General features: G+C 35.4%; 2 protein-coding genes across 4 annotated transcripts in view; one reads left to right on the forward strand and one right to left on the reverse strand.

The window, feature by feature from the left end:
- The window catches only part of LOC136029365 (uncharacterized), an 85384-nt gene extending 70327 nt beyond the window's left edge, over positions 1 to 15057 (forward strand). Inside the window, exons 9-10 of the mRNA XM_065707677.1 lie at positions 8116 to 8330; positions 10524 to 15057. Of these exons, the coding sequence (XP_065563749.1) occupies positions 8116 to 8330; positions 10524 to 11268 (960 nt within the window). The 3' untranslated portion in view covers positions 11269 to 15057. The remainder of the gene's footprint in view (positions 1 to 8115; positions 8331 to 10523) is intronic.
- The window catches only part of LOC136029366 (ammonium transporter Rh type A-like), a 133595-nt gene that overhangs the window by 95915 nt on the left and 20098 nt on the right, over positions 1 to 17582 (reverse strand). The window lies entirely within an intron of this gene.

Genomic DNA, 17582 nt, shown 5'->3' on the forward strand with positions numbered 1-17582 from the left:
CTCTTTCTTAAGGAATTGGGACAACATTTAAGCTTTAGGGTAAAGAGCGAGGTATCGACGAGGGTTGAACCCCCTCATACACGCAATAAAAGCATACGAATATGGAAGTTCGTTACGTAAATTAATTCGTAAGTTACGTATATTTTTTACCAATGAAAACGTTTGCAAAAAATTGGAGGGCAACTAGGCCTCCTCCCTCGCTCCTTTTTTTCAAAATCTTCCGATTAATTGCAATTAATTAATATGCAAATTTCGTTTTAATTATTTATGTGCGGAGAGCCAAGATCAAAACATGCATTAATTCAAAAACGTCCAGAAATTAAATAAAAAAACTAAGTTTTTTTAAATGAAAGTAAGGAGCAACATTAAAACTTAAAACGAACAGAAATTACTCCGTATATGAAAGGGGCTTTTCCACCTCAACGCCCCGCTCTTTAGGGTAAAGTTTCTTACTGTTTTAAAAACAGAGTTAAGAGAAAGAGTCAAACTTTAGCGTTAAGAGCGAGGCGTTGAGGAGGAAAAGCCCCTTTCATATACGGAGTAATTTCTGTTCGTTTAAGTTTTAATGTTGCTCCTTACTTTCATTTAAAAAAAACTTGTTTTTTTATTTTTTCGCCAGAAGACCGATCGCGGGTGCGTGTTTATTTGTTTTTTTTTCAGGGATAATTGTATCGACCAAGTGGTGCTACAATGTCATGAGAGGGCTCATTCTAACTGAAGCTAAAAGTTCTAGTGTCCTTTTTAAGTGTCCTAAAAAATTGGAGGGCACCTAGGGCCCCTCCCACGCTCATTTTTTCCCAAAGTCAACGGATCAAAATTTTGAGACAGCTATTTTGTTTAGCATAGTCCAAAAACCTAATAACAATGTCTTTGGGGACGACTTACTCCCCCACAGTCCAAGGGGGAGGGGCTGCAAGTTACAAATTGACCAGTGTTTAAGCATAGTAATGGTTATTGGAAATTGTACAGTCGTTTTCAGGTTTTTTTGGTTGGAAGGAGGGGGTTGAGCGAAGGGGGTCACGTAGGAGGATATTTCCATGGAGGAATACCTTGCTCTTTACGCTAAAGCATTTTTGGTAATTTCAACTATTTATTCTACGGCCTTTTTGACTCAGGGGTCATTCTTAAAGTATTGGGGGAAATATTTAAGCTTTAGTGTAAAGAGGAGGTATTAACATGGGGACAGACCCCCTCATATATGTAATAAAATATACAAATATAGATGTTCGTTACGAAAGTTAATTCGTAAGTTACGTATATTTTCTATTCATGAAAACGTTCGTAAAAAATTAGAAGTTCTAGTTGCCTTTTTAAATAACAAAAGGTTGGAGTAGGCCTTCTCCCCCACTCCTTTTTTTTCTCAAAATTTCTCGGTCAAAACTAAGAGAAAGCAATTTAGCCAAAAAAAAATGAATATGCAAATTGCGTTTTAATTATTCATGTGCGGACTGCCAAAATCAAAACTGTATTAATTCAAAAGTTTTCAGAAATTAAATGAAAAAACAAACTTTTTAACTGAAAGTAAGGAGCGACATTAAAACTTAAAACGAACAGAAATTACTCCATATATTAAATGGGCTTTTGCCTCCTCAACGCCCTGCTCTATAAGTTAAAGTTTTTTAACTGTTTTAAAAAGAAAGTTGAGAGAAAGAGTCAAACTTTAGCGTAAAGAGTGGAGCGTTGAGGAGGGAAAGCTCCTTTAATACACGGAGTAATTTCTGTTCGTTTTGAGGTTTAATGTCGCTCCCTACTTTCAGCTGAAAAACTTATATTTTCAATTAATATTTTAATAGATACCAATGTTTCTTTACCAAACAGTTCGTGGTAACGAACTGTAGTAAGGAGTGACCCGGCTCAATAGTAACCGAAACTCTAAAAAACGGAATTTTGATACCAATAGATATATAAAAAGAATCAGGTTTTATTGCTGATTTTAAATATATATGTTTCATCAAGTTTAGTCCTACCCATCAAAAGCTACGAGTCTGCGAAAGTTTTTCTTATTTTTAAAAAAGATGGAGACACCCCCTAAAAGTCATAAAATCACACCACCAAATTCAGCATATCAGAAAACCCTACTGTAGAGGTTTCAATCTGCTTCTATCTGCAATAAATAAAAAAAACAAGTCCTTTTCAACGCCCCACTCTTTACGCTAAAGTTTGACTCTTTCTCTTAACTATACATTTTAAAACAGTAAAAAACTTTAGTGTAAAGAGCGGGGCGTTGAAAAGGAAAAACCCCTTTCATATACGGAGTAATTTCTGTTCGTTTTAAGTTTTAATGTCGCTCCTTACTTTCATTTAAAAAACTTTTTTTTATTTAATTTCTGAACGTTTTTGAATCAATGCATGTTTTGATTTTGGCTCTCCGCAGAGGAATAATTAAAAAGAAATTTGTATATTTATTTTTTTGGATAAATGGCTTTCTCATAATTTTGATCGAATGATTTTGAGAAAAAAAGCGGGGGAGGAAGCCTAGTTGCCCTCCGATTTTCGGTTAATTAAAAAGGCAACTAGAACTTTTAATTTTTTACGAGTCTTTTTATAAGTAAAAGATATACGTAACTTATAAATTAGCTTACGTAAAGAATTCTCATGTTTTTATTACATATATGAGGGGATTCGCCCCCTCGTCAGTACCTTGCTCTTTACACTAAAGCTTAAATTTTGTCCCAATTCATTAAGAATGACCCCTGAATCACAAAAGCCGCAGAATAAATAGTTGAAATTACTAAAAATACTTTAGCGTAAAGAGCGAGGTATTAGGAGGAGGTGAGCCCCTCATATGGGTAATAATTTCTGTTCGTTTTAAGTTTTAATGCTGCTGCTTACTTCCAGCTGAAAAAAACGTTTTCATATTTATTTTTTCATTGTTTTTTTAAGTAATGCTAGTAAATCCTGCGCTCCCTTCATGGAAATTTTCTTCCCCCATGACAAATTCCTCGATGGAAAGTTCCCCCAGCATATCCCCCTCTTCTCAACCCCTGCCTACAACCAAAAAATCCTCCTGAAAACGCCTGTACACTTTCCAATAACCATTACTATATGTAAGCACTGGTCAAAGTTTTGAACTTGTAACCCCTCCCACGGGGACTTTGGGGGAGTAAGTTGTCCCCAAAGACATAGTTATAAGGTTTTTCGACTACGCTGAATAAAATGGCTATCTCAGAATTTTGATCCGTTGACTTTGGGAAAATAATTAGCGTGGGAGGGGGTCTAGGTGCCCTCCAATTTTTTTGGTCACTTAAAAAGGGCACTAGAACTTTTCATTTCCGTTAGAATGAGCCCTCTTGCAACATTGTAGGACAACTGGGTCGATACGATCACCCCTGGGAAAAAAAAACAAACAAACAAACACGCATCCGTGATCTGCCTTCTGGCAAAAAATATAAAATTCCACATTTTTGTAGATAGGAGCTTGAAACTTCTACAGCAGGGTTCTCTGATACGTTGAATCTGATGGTGTGATTTTCGTTAAGACTTTTAGGGGGTGTTCCCCCTATTTTCTAAAATAACGCGTTTTCTCAGGCTTGTAACTTTTGATGGGTAAGACTAAACTTGATGAAACTTATATATTTAAAATCAGCATTAAAATGCGATTCTTTTGATGTAGCTATTGGTACCAAAATTCTATTTTTTAGAGTTTTGGTTACTATTGAGCCGTGTCGCTCCTTACTATAGTTCGTTGCCACGAACTGTTTGAAAAGGTGGAATTTTGCAATTTTTTTTGTCAGAAGAAGGATCACGGATGTGTGTTTATTTGTTTATTCGTTGTTTTGTTGTTTTTTTCCCAGGGGTGATCATATCGAACCAATGGTCCTATAGCTAATGGTCCCTATTTATTGTTTCAGGATAAAACTTCGATACTTAATCATCTACGTAATTAAATATTCAAAGCTTTTAAGTGTTGCTTCTGCTACGTAACTTAAGCTGTCTAGGTCTTGTTAGAGCAATAATGTAATGTACCATGCGGATCTGTTCAACAGACCAAAAATCAATAGCTTTCCTGGATTGTTCCACGGCTTGAAGATAATGGTTAGGAAACATGCGAGCAATTTTATGTTCTAGTATGCCGGAACAGAGACTCTCCTTGTGTACAATAGGTTATCATGTAAAATGTACTATCTGAATCAAAATGTCAGAAAGACCTTCATGGTTCATATGTTCAAGGTACAGCTCCATTGAGGGGTATCCCTTTCGAATCCTAGTTTGGACAAAAATCTTTAGTTAATAAATGTTCCCTGAGAAAAAAAGAGAAAAATATCTTGAAATAAAAACAAATCTCTTAAAGTATTTTGTTGTATGAGGGATATTAATTTAAAAAACTTGTACCACAAGCCACGTTTTTCAAAGAAAAGTAAAGAGCTCTATTAAGGCAAGAATGAACAAAAATAAAGTCAAATAATCTTCCAAGCGTAAGACTACCACAAATCACTTAATTTTAACTAAGCCCCTCTTTTAAATTAATTTTAAAAGGTAATAAGCCCCCTAAAAAATAAGGGGGCTTATTTAACTATATATTTATAGGGGGACTTAATTAAGTCCTAAAAAATAAGCCCCCTTAATTTTAATTAATACACCCCTTTTGTATAAACCTTAAATGCCCCCAGGGCATAATTTATAACATTTGCCTTAAGGGCTGGGGGGAGGTGTTATCCTCCAAGACATAGTTTCCGGATCTTTCAACTTTGTTGAACAGAATAGCTATCTCAAAATTTTAATTGGATGTGCTTGGGAAACTGGTGGGTGTCGGAGGGGGGTTAGTTGCCCCCCAATTTTGACTATTAAAAATGGCACTAGCCCTTTCAATCTCGAGTCTAATGAGCCCTTTTCGAATTTTCTGCGACAACTCCTTGGATACGAAGTGCCCTGGTCTTAACAGAACAAAAAAATGATAATACATTGTGCCCATATCGCTTTTTACTCACTAATCAAAAATGATTGGGGGCAATTAAGCCCCCTCCCATGCCCATCATTTCCCTAAACACATCCAATCAAAATGTTTGTCATTTTGTTCAACGTAATTGAAAGATCCAGGAATTATGTCTTTGGGGATAACTATCCCCCCCAGCCCTTTGGGCAAATGTTATAAATTATGCTCCGGGGTATTTAAGGTTTATATAAAAAGGGTGACTGTATAAACTTCGGAGGGGGCTCAGGATAAGGGTTATGAGCTATGCACTGGGGACATATATGGTATATATAGAAAAGGGTGAAAATACGAGGTGTGGGGGTGGATACCCACCCCCACACCTTATTTTCCCGTAATGTATCTGATAGAAATTTTTAGATTGCTATATGTTGTCGTAGAAACTTCGAAAACAGCTCTTTCGATTGGAAATTGAAGGGACCAGCGCCCTTTTTAATAGCCAACAGTGAGCGGAGGATGACAAACCCCACTCTCACACCCACTATTTCCCCATGTATATCCAACAAAAATTTTTGAGATAGCCATTTTTTTCAACCTAATTGGAAGGTCCGGAAATTGCGTTTTTGACGATGACAACGCCTCATGCTCTCAGGGCAATAGTTGTAGGTTATGCCCTGGCAGCATATAAGGGATATATAGAAAGGGTGATCGTATAAACTTCGGAGGGGCTCATTGGGTTTGTAATCAGAAGTTCTAGTGCCCCTTTTAAGATTCATATTGATCGGAAGGTGGATTCCCCCCCACACACACACACCTCATACTTTCCCAAAATTTATCTGATAGAATTTTTTAGATGGCTATTTGTTGTTGCATAAACTTCGAAAACAGCTACTGAAAACAAAATACGTTTGAGATGTTTTCACCTTTCTTACTTTTGTGAGTGAAAAATTATCAAAATCTTAAGGATGAAATGTCAGTATACGTCAACTAAACTGACAATCCGCGTTCATATGTTTTTTTTTGTTTTGTTTTTTCATAAAGTGCAAATTGTGTTATAGTCTTGAGAAGGCACAGGGGTTATCAGCCCTGCTCATGTTAATTGTTGCTCGTTCTGAATTTGACTCGGCTATTTATCGTTATTTATCTTCGTTTTTGATTTTCATTTATTTATTGATAGTGATTGGTGGTATTTTTACGCTTGGAAGATTATTTGACTCTAGTTCTGCTCAGTCTTGGCTTAATGGATCTCTTTAACTTTTCTTTAAAAACTTTTCTTGTTGAAAAAGTTTTTAAAATTAAGTATATGTAAACAGTGAGCATAGTTCGTAGCGTTCAAGTCATCTTCAAAGACTTAGCTATCAGGTCTTTTGACTATGCTGAACAAAATGGCTGTCTCAAAATTTGTATCGGCAGATTTTGGGAAAAAGTGAGCGTGGGAGGGGGGCTAGATCTTCAACATTTTTAGTCACTTAAATGGGGAACTAGAATTTTGATTTTCGATCAAATGATCCCCCCCTCCTCCCGATTTTCTGGGATAACTGTTCCGATACGGTCACGCCTGGGGGAAAAAAACATATAAATACGCATTTGTGATCTTGCTTCTGGCGAAAAAAATGCAAAATTCCACTTTTTTTTCACGAACAGTTTGATTATATCTCTACTAATAGTGTGGAGATTTGTTGAGACATCTTTCAGTTATCATAATTACCCAATTTCCAGTTCTAGTTGTGAACAGCTTATAATTACCTCCATAATACAATAAGAGCAATTTCTCCATTCAAAACAGCGGCGCCAATGCTTAGAGCACTGAATATCCTGACCTTGACTTTCGATTTTAGCGGCATCTGCAACCTAATTAATAGCAAACGATGGCCCATAGTATCCAAAACCTAAGAAACGGGTTTTCGAAGAAGTTGGCTTGGGAAAAATGTCCTCAAAATTAGCGTTTCAGGGAGAACTGAGCTTGCTGGAACTTTTCATATAATTCAAGTTGTCTACTAAAAGCTATTGATTTCATGGCTGGAGAAAGACTATTGAGGGTTTTATAAACTATTTTTTAATTTTCTGCAGCCTGACTTTTTTTTTCATAAAAGAATTCTTGCTTGTGGGTTTCATGTCTTCAGTTAAGTGCTAGTCCTATGAGAACTCCGTGATATTTTTTTTTTTTCATTTTCGTCTCTACTTTCTGCTTCTTCCAGAGAAATTTCGTTTTTAAATCGTTTTTCAAATTTTTTATTATTTAAAAAGGAATAAACAAAAATCTAATTTATGTTAGTTTGGGTATATATTAAAGGCAAAGATGTCGGGAGTATAAAGATCTGTCAGTTGAACATATCTAAATCGACTTTGTTTTATTACTAAGGCAAGGTGTCAAGATAGGGTTAAGTGAGTGGTATTAGGCTTTTGGTAGAGTTGGATTCCAATAAAATATTCAAATTTTTCGTAAAATGGCAAAATCTTTCACCGCTAATTTCCCACACAGGAAAACTTTTGATGGTGGTGACTCGTGTCTTAGCACAGGGGATTTCGTTTTGAATTGACTTTTTGAATAGAGGCTAGAGAATTTTGTAATTGGCTGTGTCGTTTTTTTGTCCGTTGTTACTTAACTTGGATGATTAGCTTTTCGGTTGAACTATGTTCTTTTTTAAATATGTTTTTTTACAGTAAAGGCATAACCTAGAGATCTAATTAAAGAGAAGTTTTGCTATGAAATTTCACTAACAATCCCATTGAATAATTAGAACATGCTGCTACTGCAAACTCGTAGTGGTGTTGAGGCCCCAATACTATGTCAGATCGTCTTCTCCCAATTTCACCATGCTCAAATGTCTGATTAAGCCTCCTCCCAAGAAGTCATCAAAGCTTCTAATAATTTTTAATTTCACGTTTCTTGATCTCGTGAATCGAGCTTATCTCCTTACATTTGTTGCTTATCCCATTTACACGGTTTTTATTGAATTATATCCTTGAAACAAAGTTATTTACTTTGTAAACTGACACCATGGCACAGGATGCCATCGTTCCCTTCCATTGGCACTTACTGAAATTCCCTTGCGGAACTTCCCTTGTAGGGTAGCAACCATGAATATTTTCAGAGTGACTAAGATGACATTTCAATGCCCTTATTGCTCATACCTCCGTACCGCACGTACCTAACTTGACTATTAATCAGCTTCAAATTATCTGGTGAATTTCTGTAGCAAGGTGAATAGAGAACATGTGTAGAAATATTTGTCATTTTGCAGGCATATCGAGATTTTTTGAACAGGGAGGATTACACGATCGTCTTTATATCGTTTATCGTCAACCCAAACAAGTTTTTTGTCACAAGGACTGATAAATCACAATTTCTTGAAAATTTAGAACAAGAACTTCAAAACTCCGTACTCATCCCGTTGAAGAGAGTCTATAATGGTCTATATTGCCTGGCTAAATTTTTTCAGGATGGTAATCTGTACCGGTAAGAGATTATATTTTTGTTGATTTTGCTTTTCCTTTTTGTAATTAATTATAAAATGTTAATAATGTCAAAATTGTACTAAGTTAAGCCGCAAGTGAAATTGTAAAAAAAACCAATTTCTATAACATTTTGTTAACTATTAAGATTTTAGCTACTCTCCATTTAAACTCCTTTCGAACTCAAACGCAAATTCTGTCAATTTTATTGGTAAATAAAAAAATGTTTCTTTGTAACTGCTGAGGGTTCACTCCACATAAATATATATATATATATATATATATATATATATATATATATATATATATATATATATATATATATATATATATATATTCACCGTTTTGGCTTCTGCCAAGTGTTCAGACTGTTTAGTTCAAACTTCTATCCCCATCAGCTGGCATCATCATGGTTCTTAAACATGATCTCTAATATTCATGCTTCGGTTTTAAAAGTTTTTAAGAATTAGGTGTTTTAAAGTCTATCTAATTAGAAAGAAGTGGTCACTGGATAACCTAAACAGTGACAGCCCCCGAAGCTCATCGAAGAAATATGAAAATAGAACCGATTTGCGATAAGGGTGAGTTTGTATGGGGAAAGTTTAGAAAGTAAGTTAAGTGCCCTAGTGTCAATTGTTTTTTGTTTTTTACTTTTCTTGGATTATTTCACACCCACGCTCACAATGAAACTCTGGGTGAGCTACCCCTAGCTCTTGCTATAAAGTAAAAGATCTGAGATAGTTATGTCTTTCTAAAGTATTAGCTGGAATTTCTCGATCTTATTATGATGATCTTGTGATTATGATGATGGTGCATTATTTGAAGCATTTTTGTACTTGTTCAGAACTTGTGTGTGTACTCCTTAGTCTAATTTATTGTGTATCTATTGTGGATTTATTGAGCTATTGAGAGTTAAGCTACTTTCTCCGTAATCTCAAGCACTAATAGTATGGATTTTTAAAATATTATTATTACTTAAGTGCGTTGATTTGTCTTTAACCGCTAATGAATTTTTTTTATTTTCATAGAGGAATTGAGCTTCGGCTGATCATTCGGCTGATTATTCGGCTGATTCTTCCCACTCAATAAGAATATCAAAGGCTTTTAAATTATGCCTAAATTTGAACAAGGCTAGTAATTCCATCTAGTATGGATATTGGAATTTAAGCGTTTTGCTGATGTTTGCAAGGCAGTGGTTTCAATGCAGAGGGAGTGGGGATTACATTTCCAAAATCTAAGAGGGGGTAAAATTGTTTTTGTTTTTTTTTTTTTTCGTTTTTTCATTCAAAATGAAAGAAAACGCATTTTTAAGTGAGTATTCAAAAAGGGATTTTTCAAAACCTAGAGGGGAGTCAAAGAAATCTAGGAGCTCAATCCTCCAACCAACGTCACTGATGCAAGGCCCAGCATAGAAGTGGATCGAGTCTTGAAAAATAATTCTTGAAATATAGACTGCCAAAGTTTAGAGAGCCTTGGACTGGTTTACAGATCTTTGCATTGCTGCGCCTCGGAAATTTGATATTAAACTTATAAATGAAAACATCAAAACTATACTTGCACAACCTTTGGAATGTGGACACAGTGTTGCAATTCGGTGTAGAGCTTAAAGTATATGTAGGAGTAAAGCCTGTTTGACTCTCGAAACAATTTTTATAGATTGAACGGCATTATTCTTTGTGATTCATTTAGCAACTTCTTATCAACTCGTATTCCTTCTTTTATTTTTAGCCATTAACATCGGTCCTTGCACACACTAAACTAGTCTATTCCGATCTCTCTTTTTACATGTATGCTTCTTTCTTTTTATATTTAGAACATATATACATTGCATTCACGGATAGATACATTGATGCGTGTATTCAGGGTTCTTGGCTTTTTACACACTACAACATTTATAAAATAAAATGCATTCTAAATTATAGAAAAAAAGCACTAAATGCTTATTTTACTCTGAATTGAGCCCTTTTTTGGTCCACCAGCTAATAATTAGCTGGTTTTTATGGCACTTGGCATTTACCAAGTGACATATAGGGATCGCAAATTCTGTCGGTCTGTCGGTCTGTAGGTCTGTCTGTCGGTCCTTGTTTTGCTAGTTTAGGCACTTCCAGATAAGCTTGGACGATGAAATTTGGCAGGCGTATCAGGGACCAGACCAGATTAAATTAGAAATAGTATATCATTGTTGTTGTTTTTTCAGGGCACAAGCTGTTGGAGAAGAAGAAAAGGGAAAAGTGAATGTTTTCTTTGTAGATCATGGTGAAACCGAATCTGTTCCTCTTTCTGATTTATTTGAGATTGATGATTGGATGCTTAAAAAATTGCCGTTACAAGCAATTCAATGCAAACTGGCTGGAATTGAGCCAGCTGATGGAAATGAATACTCCCAAGAAGCTTCCAATTATTTTTGGGACTTGACACGTGATAAGGATTTTATGTTGGAATTTTCTGCTATTGTTCTGGACAAAAAGGAAAACATCTACGATGTGGCTCTGTTTCAGGAAAACGCCGAATTAAGTGAAAGTCTAGTCCAAAAAAATCATGCCAATAGACTGTTCTTTACCAATGTTGTTCTAAGATCAGAAGAATCGGATGAAAGTGAAACGGACGAATTTGAAACTTGTAACTGGCAGCATTTTTATGATATGCTTAATTACAAGCCTGAAAAACGGAAATATTTGACAAAGAGAAAGGAGCTCCAATCAGGAGCCTCAACTGCCAGTGCATCAGCTTCCAAGTTGGAAGGGAAAAAAAAATCAAGCTTTACGATTTATGCATCGATAGATGAATCTGATAGTGAGAAAGACTGCCTATTACGTGATCCCAGATATGATCGTTTACTACCTATTTCAGATCCTGATTCTTCAAGCTCGGAAGAATCTGACTTTGCTTTATCTGATGACGAGAATCGTATTCCAAAATCTAGGAAGACGTTTGATTTCTGAAGGTCAGTTTGTGAAGTGCTGGATAATTTTAACAGCAAACAGAGTGCCCATTGACTTAATCTACGATTACTGGACAAAATCATTATCTAATTTTAGAAATATGTATTAGTTCGGTCAACTTTATTAACCTTTTTACTCTGCTTTACATTACGACAAATATTGAAGTCCTTCTTTTGCCAAAATGACACAATAGGTATATTTTTTTTTCTTTCTCTATTTTTTAGCAGCTTGTGTTCCTCAAACTAACAGTTAGTTTGAGGTCACAAACTCACACTGAAAACCTCCTTAAATATTTTATGATAAAAAATGTCTACTTTCAAAATTCATAGTCAAAGATAATCTAGCCTTGAAAGAAATTGGATATGCTAGGATTAAACTGATTTTATAGAAACATTTGAAAATCTTCTTCTTTTGCTAGATAAAGCTGTATAATCAGCAGCGCTGGTAGTTTTTTATTCTTATCACTTCTATTCAAATTCCTATCAGTTGCGTAGCTAGGGGGTAAGGGAGGGGTGGCCATCCCGAGGCGCAGCCTTTGAGGGGATGCCAAATTGAGTTTTTTTCATTAATACTATGATCTACTTATATTGTGATCGTGATGGCGGGGAGCGGTTTTCTACGGGCACTGAAATCCGTAATTATGCCTATGCCTCCCATTACCTTTTTGGCAGCGTAGAATACGCAGTTAATTTTTGAGGGTTCTAGTGAATCATGTTCTAATTAATATTATGCGTGCAATATTCACCCGTGGTTTGTTCATTAAGTGGTTGCTTATGTGGCTTTGGGATTTAAATCTACTTCTTTGAGCCTTTTTGTTTCCTTTTTTAGGATAAATATTTCAAATAGTTTGTGTGACGAACTGTAAGTGAGAAACAACTCGGGCTAATAAAATTGAATAAAAAATATATTTTTGGTACCAAGATACACATCAAAATAATTTTTTATTATGGTAATTCCAGATATATAAAATTCATGAAGCTTGATGTTATCTATCTATAGCTATGAGTTGGAGAAAATTTGCCTAACTTGGCAATAATCACCCAGACAATGGCTCCTATGTGATTGAGTTAATGTGATCTTAAATGATCTTGTGAACTATACCATCAAATTTAGCATGTCAGAGTACTGTATTGCAGAAATTTTTAGCTCATACCTATAGAATGTGGAATTTCACTTTTTTAGAGAAGGAAGGTCACGAATATGTGTTTTTCTTTTCGGGAGTGTTTGTACCGAACTAATGATCTTAGAAAATTGGTAAAAAAAAACTTATTTAAACGTAAATTACTGGTTTTGGTATCCTTTTTGAGTAGCCAAAAAGATTGAGCATAGCAAAGTAGAATTCTCTGCCATTATGTGGTAAAAAAAACAACTCTAATTTAGACTCAAAAGGGTTAAGTTACTATTTATTGAAAACTCTGAGATAACCAATTGATTAAAAATTATGGGAAACAGTATATTGAGCTTCTTTGTTTCAGAGGCATTGTTACCGCTTGTTGGCGCGTTCGTTCCCAAAGACTCATGGGATCCATACAAATTAAACAGTTAATGTAAACATTAATTATAAAGGCTCGTGTAACTATTGATTCGCTTGATGTTTGATAAAACTATATACATAGATGTATAATTGCAAATATGCTATCTTGAAGAAAAGCCACCAAGTCTTTGTATAGGTGGGGGGAGGGGGTACTAAAAATTCCATTTTTATGACCAAATTTTTGGCCATAAAATGATGTTTCAAAATTTCGAAGTCTTCAGATAAATATAGAAGAAATTAGTCTCTAATGAGGGAGAAATTTGTCCCTAATCTCCCTTCGTTTGGACTAAGCCTGAATAAGGGTGATGGTGTCTCTGTACGATATAAGATTACAGTCATATACCTAACAGAATAAAATTTAGAATAAAAGGGATATGAGTATCACATAGAAAGAAAAAGTTGTTTTAAACGACATTTAAATGAAAATATTTTTTTTTATATTTATTTTCATATGTTAAACAGTTCATGGTAACGAACTTTAAGTAAGGAGCAAACTGTGCTAATAGTTACCATAACTGAGAAAAGACAGTGTTGATGACAATGCACACAATAAAAGATAGGCTTTTTTATGATGATTCCAATTACAAAATACATTAAGTTTAAAGCTGCCTAGCAAAAAAATTATGAGCCTGTAAAAAATGTGTTGTATTTCCAGAAGAAGGGGGAAAACCCGTAAAGAAGGAGAATGGTTTCGACGAAAATTCCAAAGCTAAATTCAGTATATCAGAGAATTCTGTTCTATTGTAGAAGTTTCAAACCCCTATACACGAAAATGTAAAACTAAAAAAAAAAAAAAAAAAAAAAAAAAAAAAAAAAAAAAAAAAAAAAAAAAAAAAAAAAAAAAAAAAAATCTGAGAGGGATTATCACGGAGATGTTTTTATTTTTTTGTTTTGCTTTTTTGAGAGGTGTATCATACAAATTGTATCATACCAAATGTCCTTGGTTGTTAGGAGACACCTCATTAGATAGGAAATTGAAAGCTCTACTGACGCTCTGAAGTTGCAAAAAACTTTGCACCGCAGCAAAATGGTGTTTCTTGCCGTTTTATAGTGCAAAGCAACAATTTTGGTCCTGCAAATAGCCATAAGATAAAAGTTGAGACATCTAGTTGATATAGAATAATTAAAAATCCAAATATTTAGCCTTCCAGTTTCATACAGTAATATTCTGTGTTTGCACATTTATGCGCCACTGCGCTATACAAGATGCATGTAGTCAATACAAAATGAATTGTTAGTATTAGCTTGTATTTCAAAGCTTCATTTGCTATAGTTATTCATTTTAGGCTTGTTAATATTATCTTTACTGGTGTGTAATTACCCCATTAGCCATTATGGAGGAGAGGTATAATTCTTTATGTAGGTGGTGGTAGCGTGTTAGAAACCTCGAAAAGCGTGCCTTTATGCTCAAGTTCCCTTGAGCCTCCTTCAAATAAATATATTACAGGGTTTGGGAGAGGGAAGGGGGTACAAATCAATCTCGAATACCCCTTGATTCCTGAAAATATTTTTCGACTACGTCTGTAATATTGGCGTTTAATTAAAGTTTGACTTTTTGACGAAACGTCAAACTTTAGCGTAAAGAATGAGGGATAAAGGAGGGGACAGTCCCCTCATATACAAAATAGTTTCTGCTTGTTCCAAGTTGTAATATCAATCTTTATTTTCATTTGATTTTTTTAGTATGCTGAAGACTGTGGTTTTCATTAAAGTATAAACTAAATTAACTTTTTTAAAAACAATTCCTCTATTCTGAAAATGAAGGTTCAGATTTATTTCTTCGGTGGAACTCTGCTTTTTAGTTCTTTTGTTTTTTTGTTGTTTTTTTTGTTTTTTTTTGTATGAATATGCATTACTGTTAATGTTCAAAATGGTCATATTCCGTCATAAGGTAGTGATTATCCTAGGTCAACTTGACCAAAGTCTAGGTCAAAGTCTGAAGAATGTTCATTTGTGTGTAACTTTTAATTATGATGCAAGTGTTTTCTCTATTTCTGTTAATTATTTTTATTCTTTTTATGCTGGGCTTGGTTTTAGCATTATTAATGTTTACTCCATCTTATTTTTTTCTTTGTCATCATACCCTTATAATAGTTATAATAATCCTTATTGAGATTTGGCACTTCTTGAGTACGAAAACCGCCTTAACTAAAAACGTTTTTATGCGCTCTGACTTCACATTGTTTCTTCTGATTTTTGTTGTTGTATGTTAATTTAGTGCGAAGTTAAAAAAAAAATATATTTTGATCTCTGTAGTATGTCTAGTTTGGGTTTGGGTTCAATTTGGGTTAGTTTGGGTTCAATTTTGTTTCTAGTTATGACGCACCGTGCAAAATACGTCACAGCCTCCGTGTTAGCTTTTTAGCAGAAAGTTACGTGTATTGTGCCTTATTTAAATCCAAATCACACAGGGATTCTCAATTGTTGTTAAAGGAAGAGCTAAGTGGGTCCTCGGCCTCTACAACATACCCTCTGTCAGTACCTGCTGACTACAACGATAAGCATGTTATACCTTATTTTAAAGCTGAATCATGTAAGAATTTTACATCTCTATGACTTAAGGTGCGCAGTTGGCCCATTGCCTTTCTAACACCATTTCCACCGACGAATTATCAGTGAAAAGATAGTAGGGCTTTTTCTCCAATTGGCTTAAAAGTTAACATCTTGTGATAGTGCAAACATCTTGGGTGAATTGGACGTGAGAATTGGGATTTTCATAGGCATTCTCCCTTTCTCCTACCTTTGAATGAAAGAGCTGGGGTACGCTTCAAACCTGTGTGGCAAGTTGTTTGGCCTTAAGCCACAGAGACCTTGAGTTTTCAAAGTTCAAATTCAGTTCACTCGGGTTTATTAGGAAAAGAATTATAACAGTCATAACATACATAATCTCTCATCTCTATGTAAAAAATGGATGCTGAGTCCCTTATCGTGTCAAAACTAAATACGCACTATGGCTCTCCCTCCACTTCTCGATACAACCATGGCCCCCACCAACAAAAGCATCCTTACAAGTCCCCACCTTTTCATCCAGGAGCAAACCACTCCAATCTCCACACACACACACAAAAAAAAAAAATACTCAAAGGCTTGTCCAAAGTTTTCAGACTCACTTGTGCAAGAACTCTAAAGCATGCTCATCTTGAAAGGTAAGAAACTTGAGATAAGTGGTATAACTTTTATTTGTTTCAAGAAATTTTAGGGTAGAAATTTTTTTCACGCAAGTGGTCCCAAAAAAATTAGCAAAGTATCACAATGACGAAGTTTTGCAATTAAAAAAGCATGTTTGTGGCAATGTAAAGCAACTTCCATGGATTTAATTCTTAGAATATGCTGTTTTAAAACTATTAGGGGGTTGACACATTCAGGGATGATAACTGATATTTTTTTTTTTTTTTTTATGACTACTACTAGCCATTTTGTTCACCGTAATTGAAAGGTCTATTAATTTATATCTTTGAAGATTACCCCCCCACACACACACACACAGCTTTCAGGGCAAGGGTTGTAATGTGTGCCCCGGGGACATATAAGGTTTTTATGGAAACGGTTGCCGTACTAACTTCACAGGGGATACATTGGATTGGTACTTGGAAGTTCTACTGCCCTTTTTAATAGTCGAAGGTCATCGGAGGACAACCAGCTTCACGCCCATCATTTCCCCAAGTACATCCAATCAAAATTTTGAGATAGCCATTTGTTTAGCGTAATTGAAAGGTCCAGTAATTATGTTTTTGAAGATCACAACCCAAATCTCCGAGGGGAAAGGTTTCAAGTTATGCGCCGGGGCATATAAGGTTCTTATGGAAAGAGTGGTTGTATAAACTTCGGAGAGAGCTCATTGGATTGGAAATCGAAGGTTCTGGAGCCCTTTTTAGTGGTTCGAAAGTGATTGGAAGGCAACCAGGTCCCTCCCTCACGCCCATCATTTGCCCAAACACATCCAACCAATTTTTTGTGATGGCCATTGTGTTAACATATTTGAAAGGTCCAGTAAGTATGTTTTTTTGGGATAACACCCTCCCCCTCCCTGACGACCCTAAGGGCAAGGGCTGTAAGCTATACTAGTTGCCCATTGTTAATATTTAAGGTTTTTTTCTGGAAAGCGTAGTCAGAAACATAATAGAAGGCTCATCCAGTGTAAAATCGAAAATTCTAGCTCCCTTTTTAGAAGTCAAGAGTTTTCAGACGACAACAAATCCACAATCCACAACTTTTCCACTCCACTCCACACTTTTTTTTTACCCGAATTCTTCCGATCAAAATTTACAGATAGCTATATATGAGTATAAAACTCGGTCGTGGCTCCTTCAATTGCCAATCAGAAGTCCTAATGTCCTTTTTAAAAGTCACAAGTAATAGGAGAGCTACTAGCCCTCCCACCTCCCACGTCTTCTTTTTCCCAAACCCATCCGATAGAATTTTTTAGATATCCATTTTGTTCAAAATAGTGTAAACATCAACAAGACCTCCAGGGTTGAAGTCCCCCCCCCCCTGAACCTGGGGACAAGGGTTCTAAGTTATGCCTCGAAGGCATATAAGGTTTTTATGGAAGGTGTATTCGTACAAAACTTTAGAGGAGGTTCATTTAATTGGAAATTGAAAGTTTTAGTTCCCTTTTAAGAGTTAAGAATGATAGAGGGTAACTAGTCCTCTCCCCTAACGCCCTCCTTTTACCCAGACGTATCTGACCGAAATTTTGGCACCTCAGCACCTTGGTCTGGCTCAGCAAGTTGAGAATGGCTGTTCAGCAATTGACTATCTGTAAGTGAAGCAGCACAAA

The sequence above is a fragment of the Artemia franciscana genome, chromosome 7, assembly GCF_032884065.1.
Source record: "Artemia franciscana chromosome 7, ASM3288406v1, whole genome shotgun sequence".
Lineage (NCBI taxonomy): Eukaryota > Metazoa > Arthropoda > Branchiopoda > Anostraca > Artemiidae > Artemia > Artemia franciscana.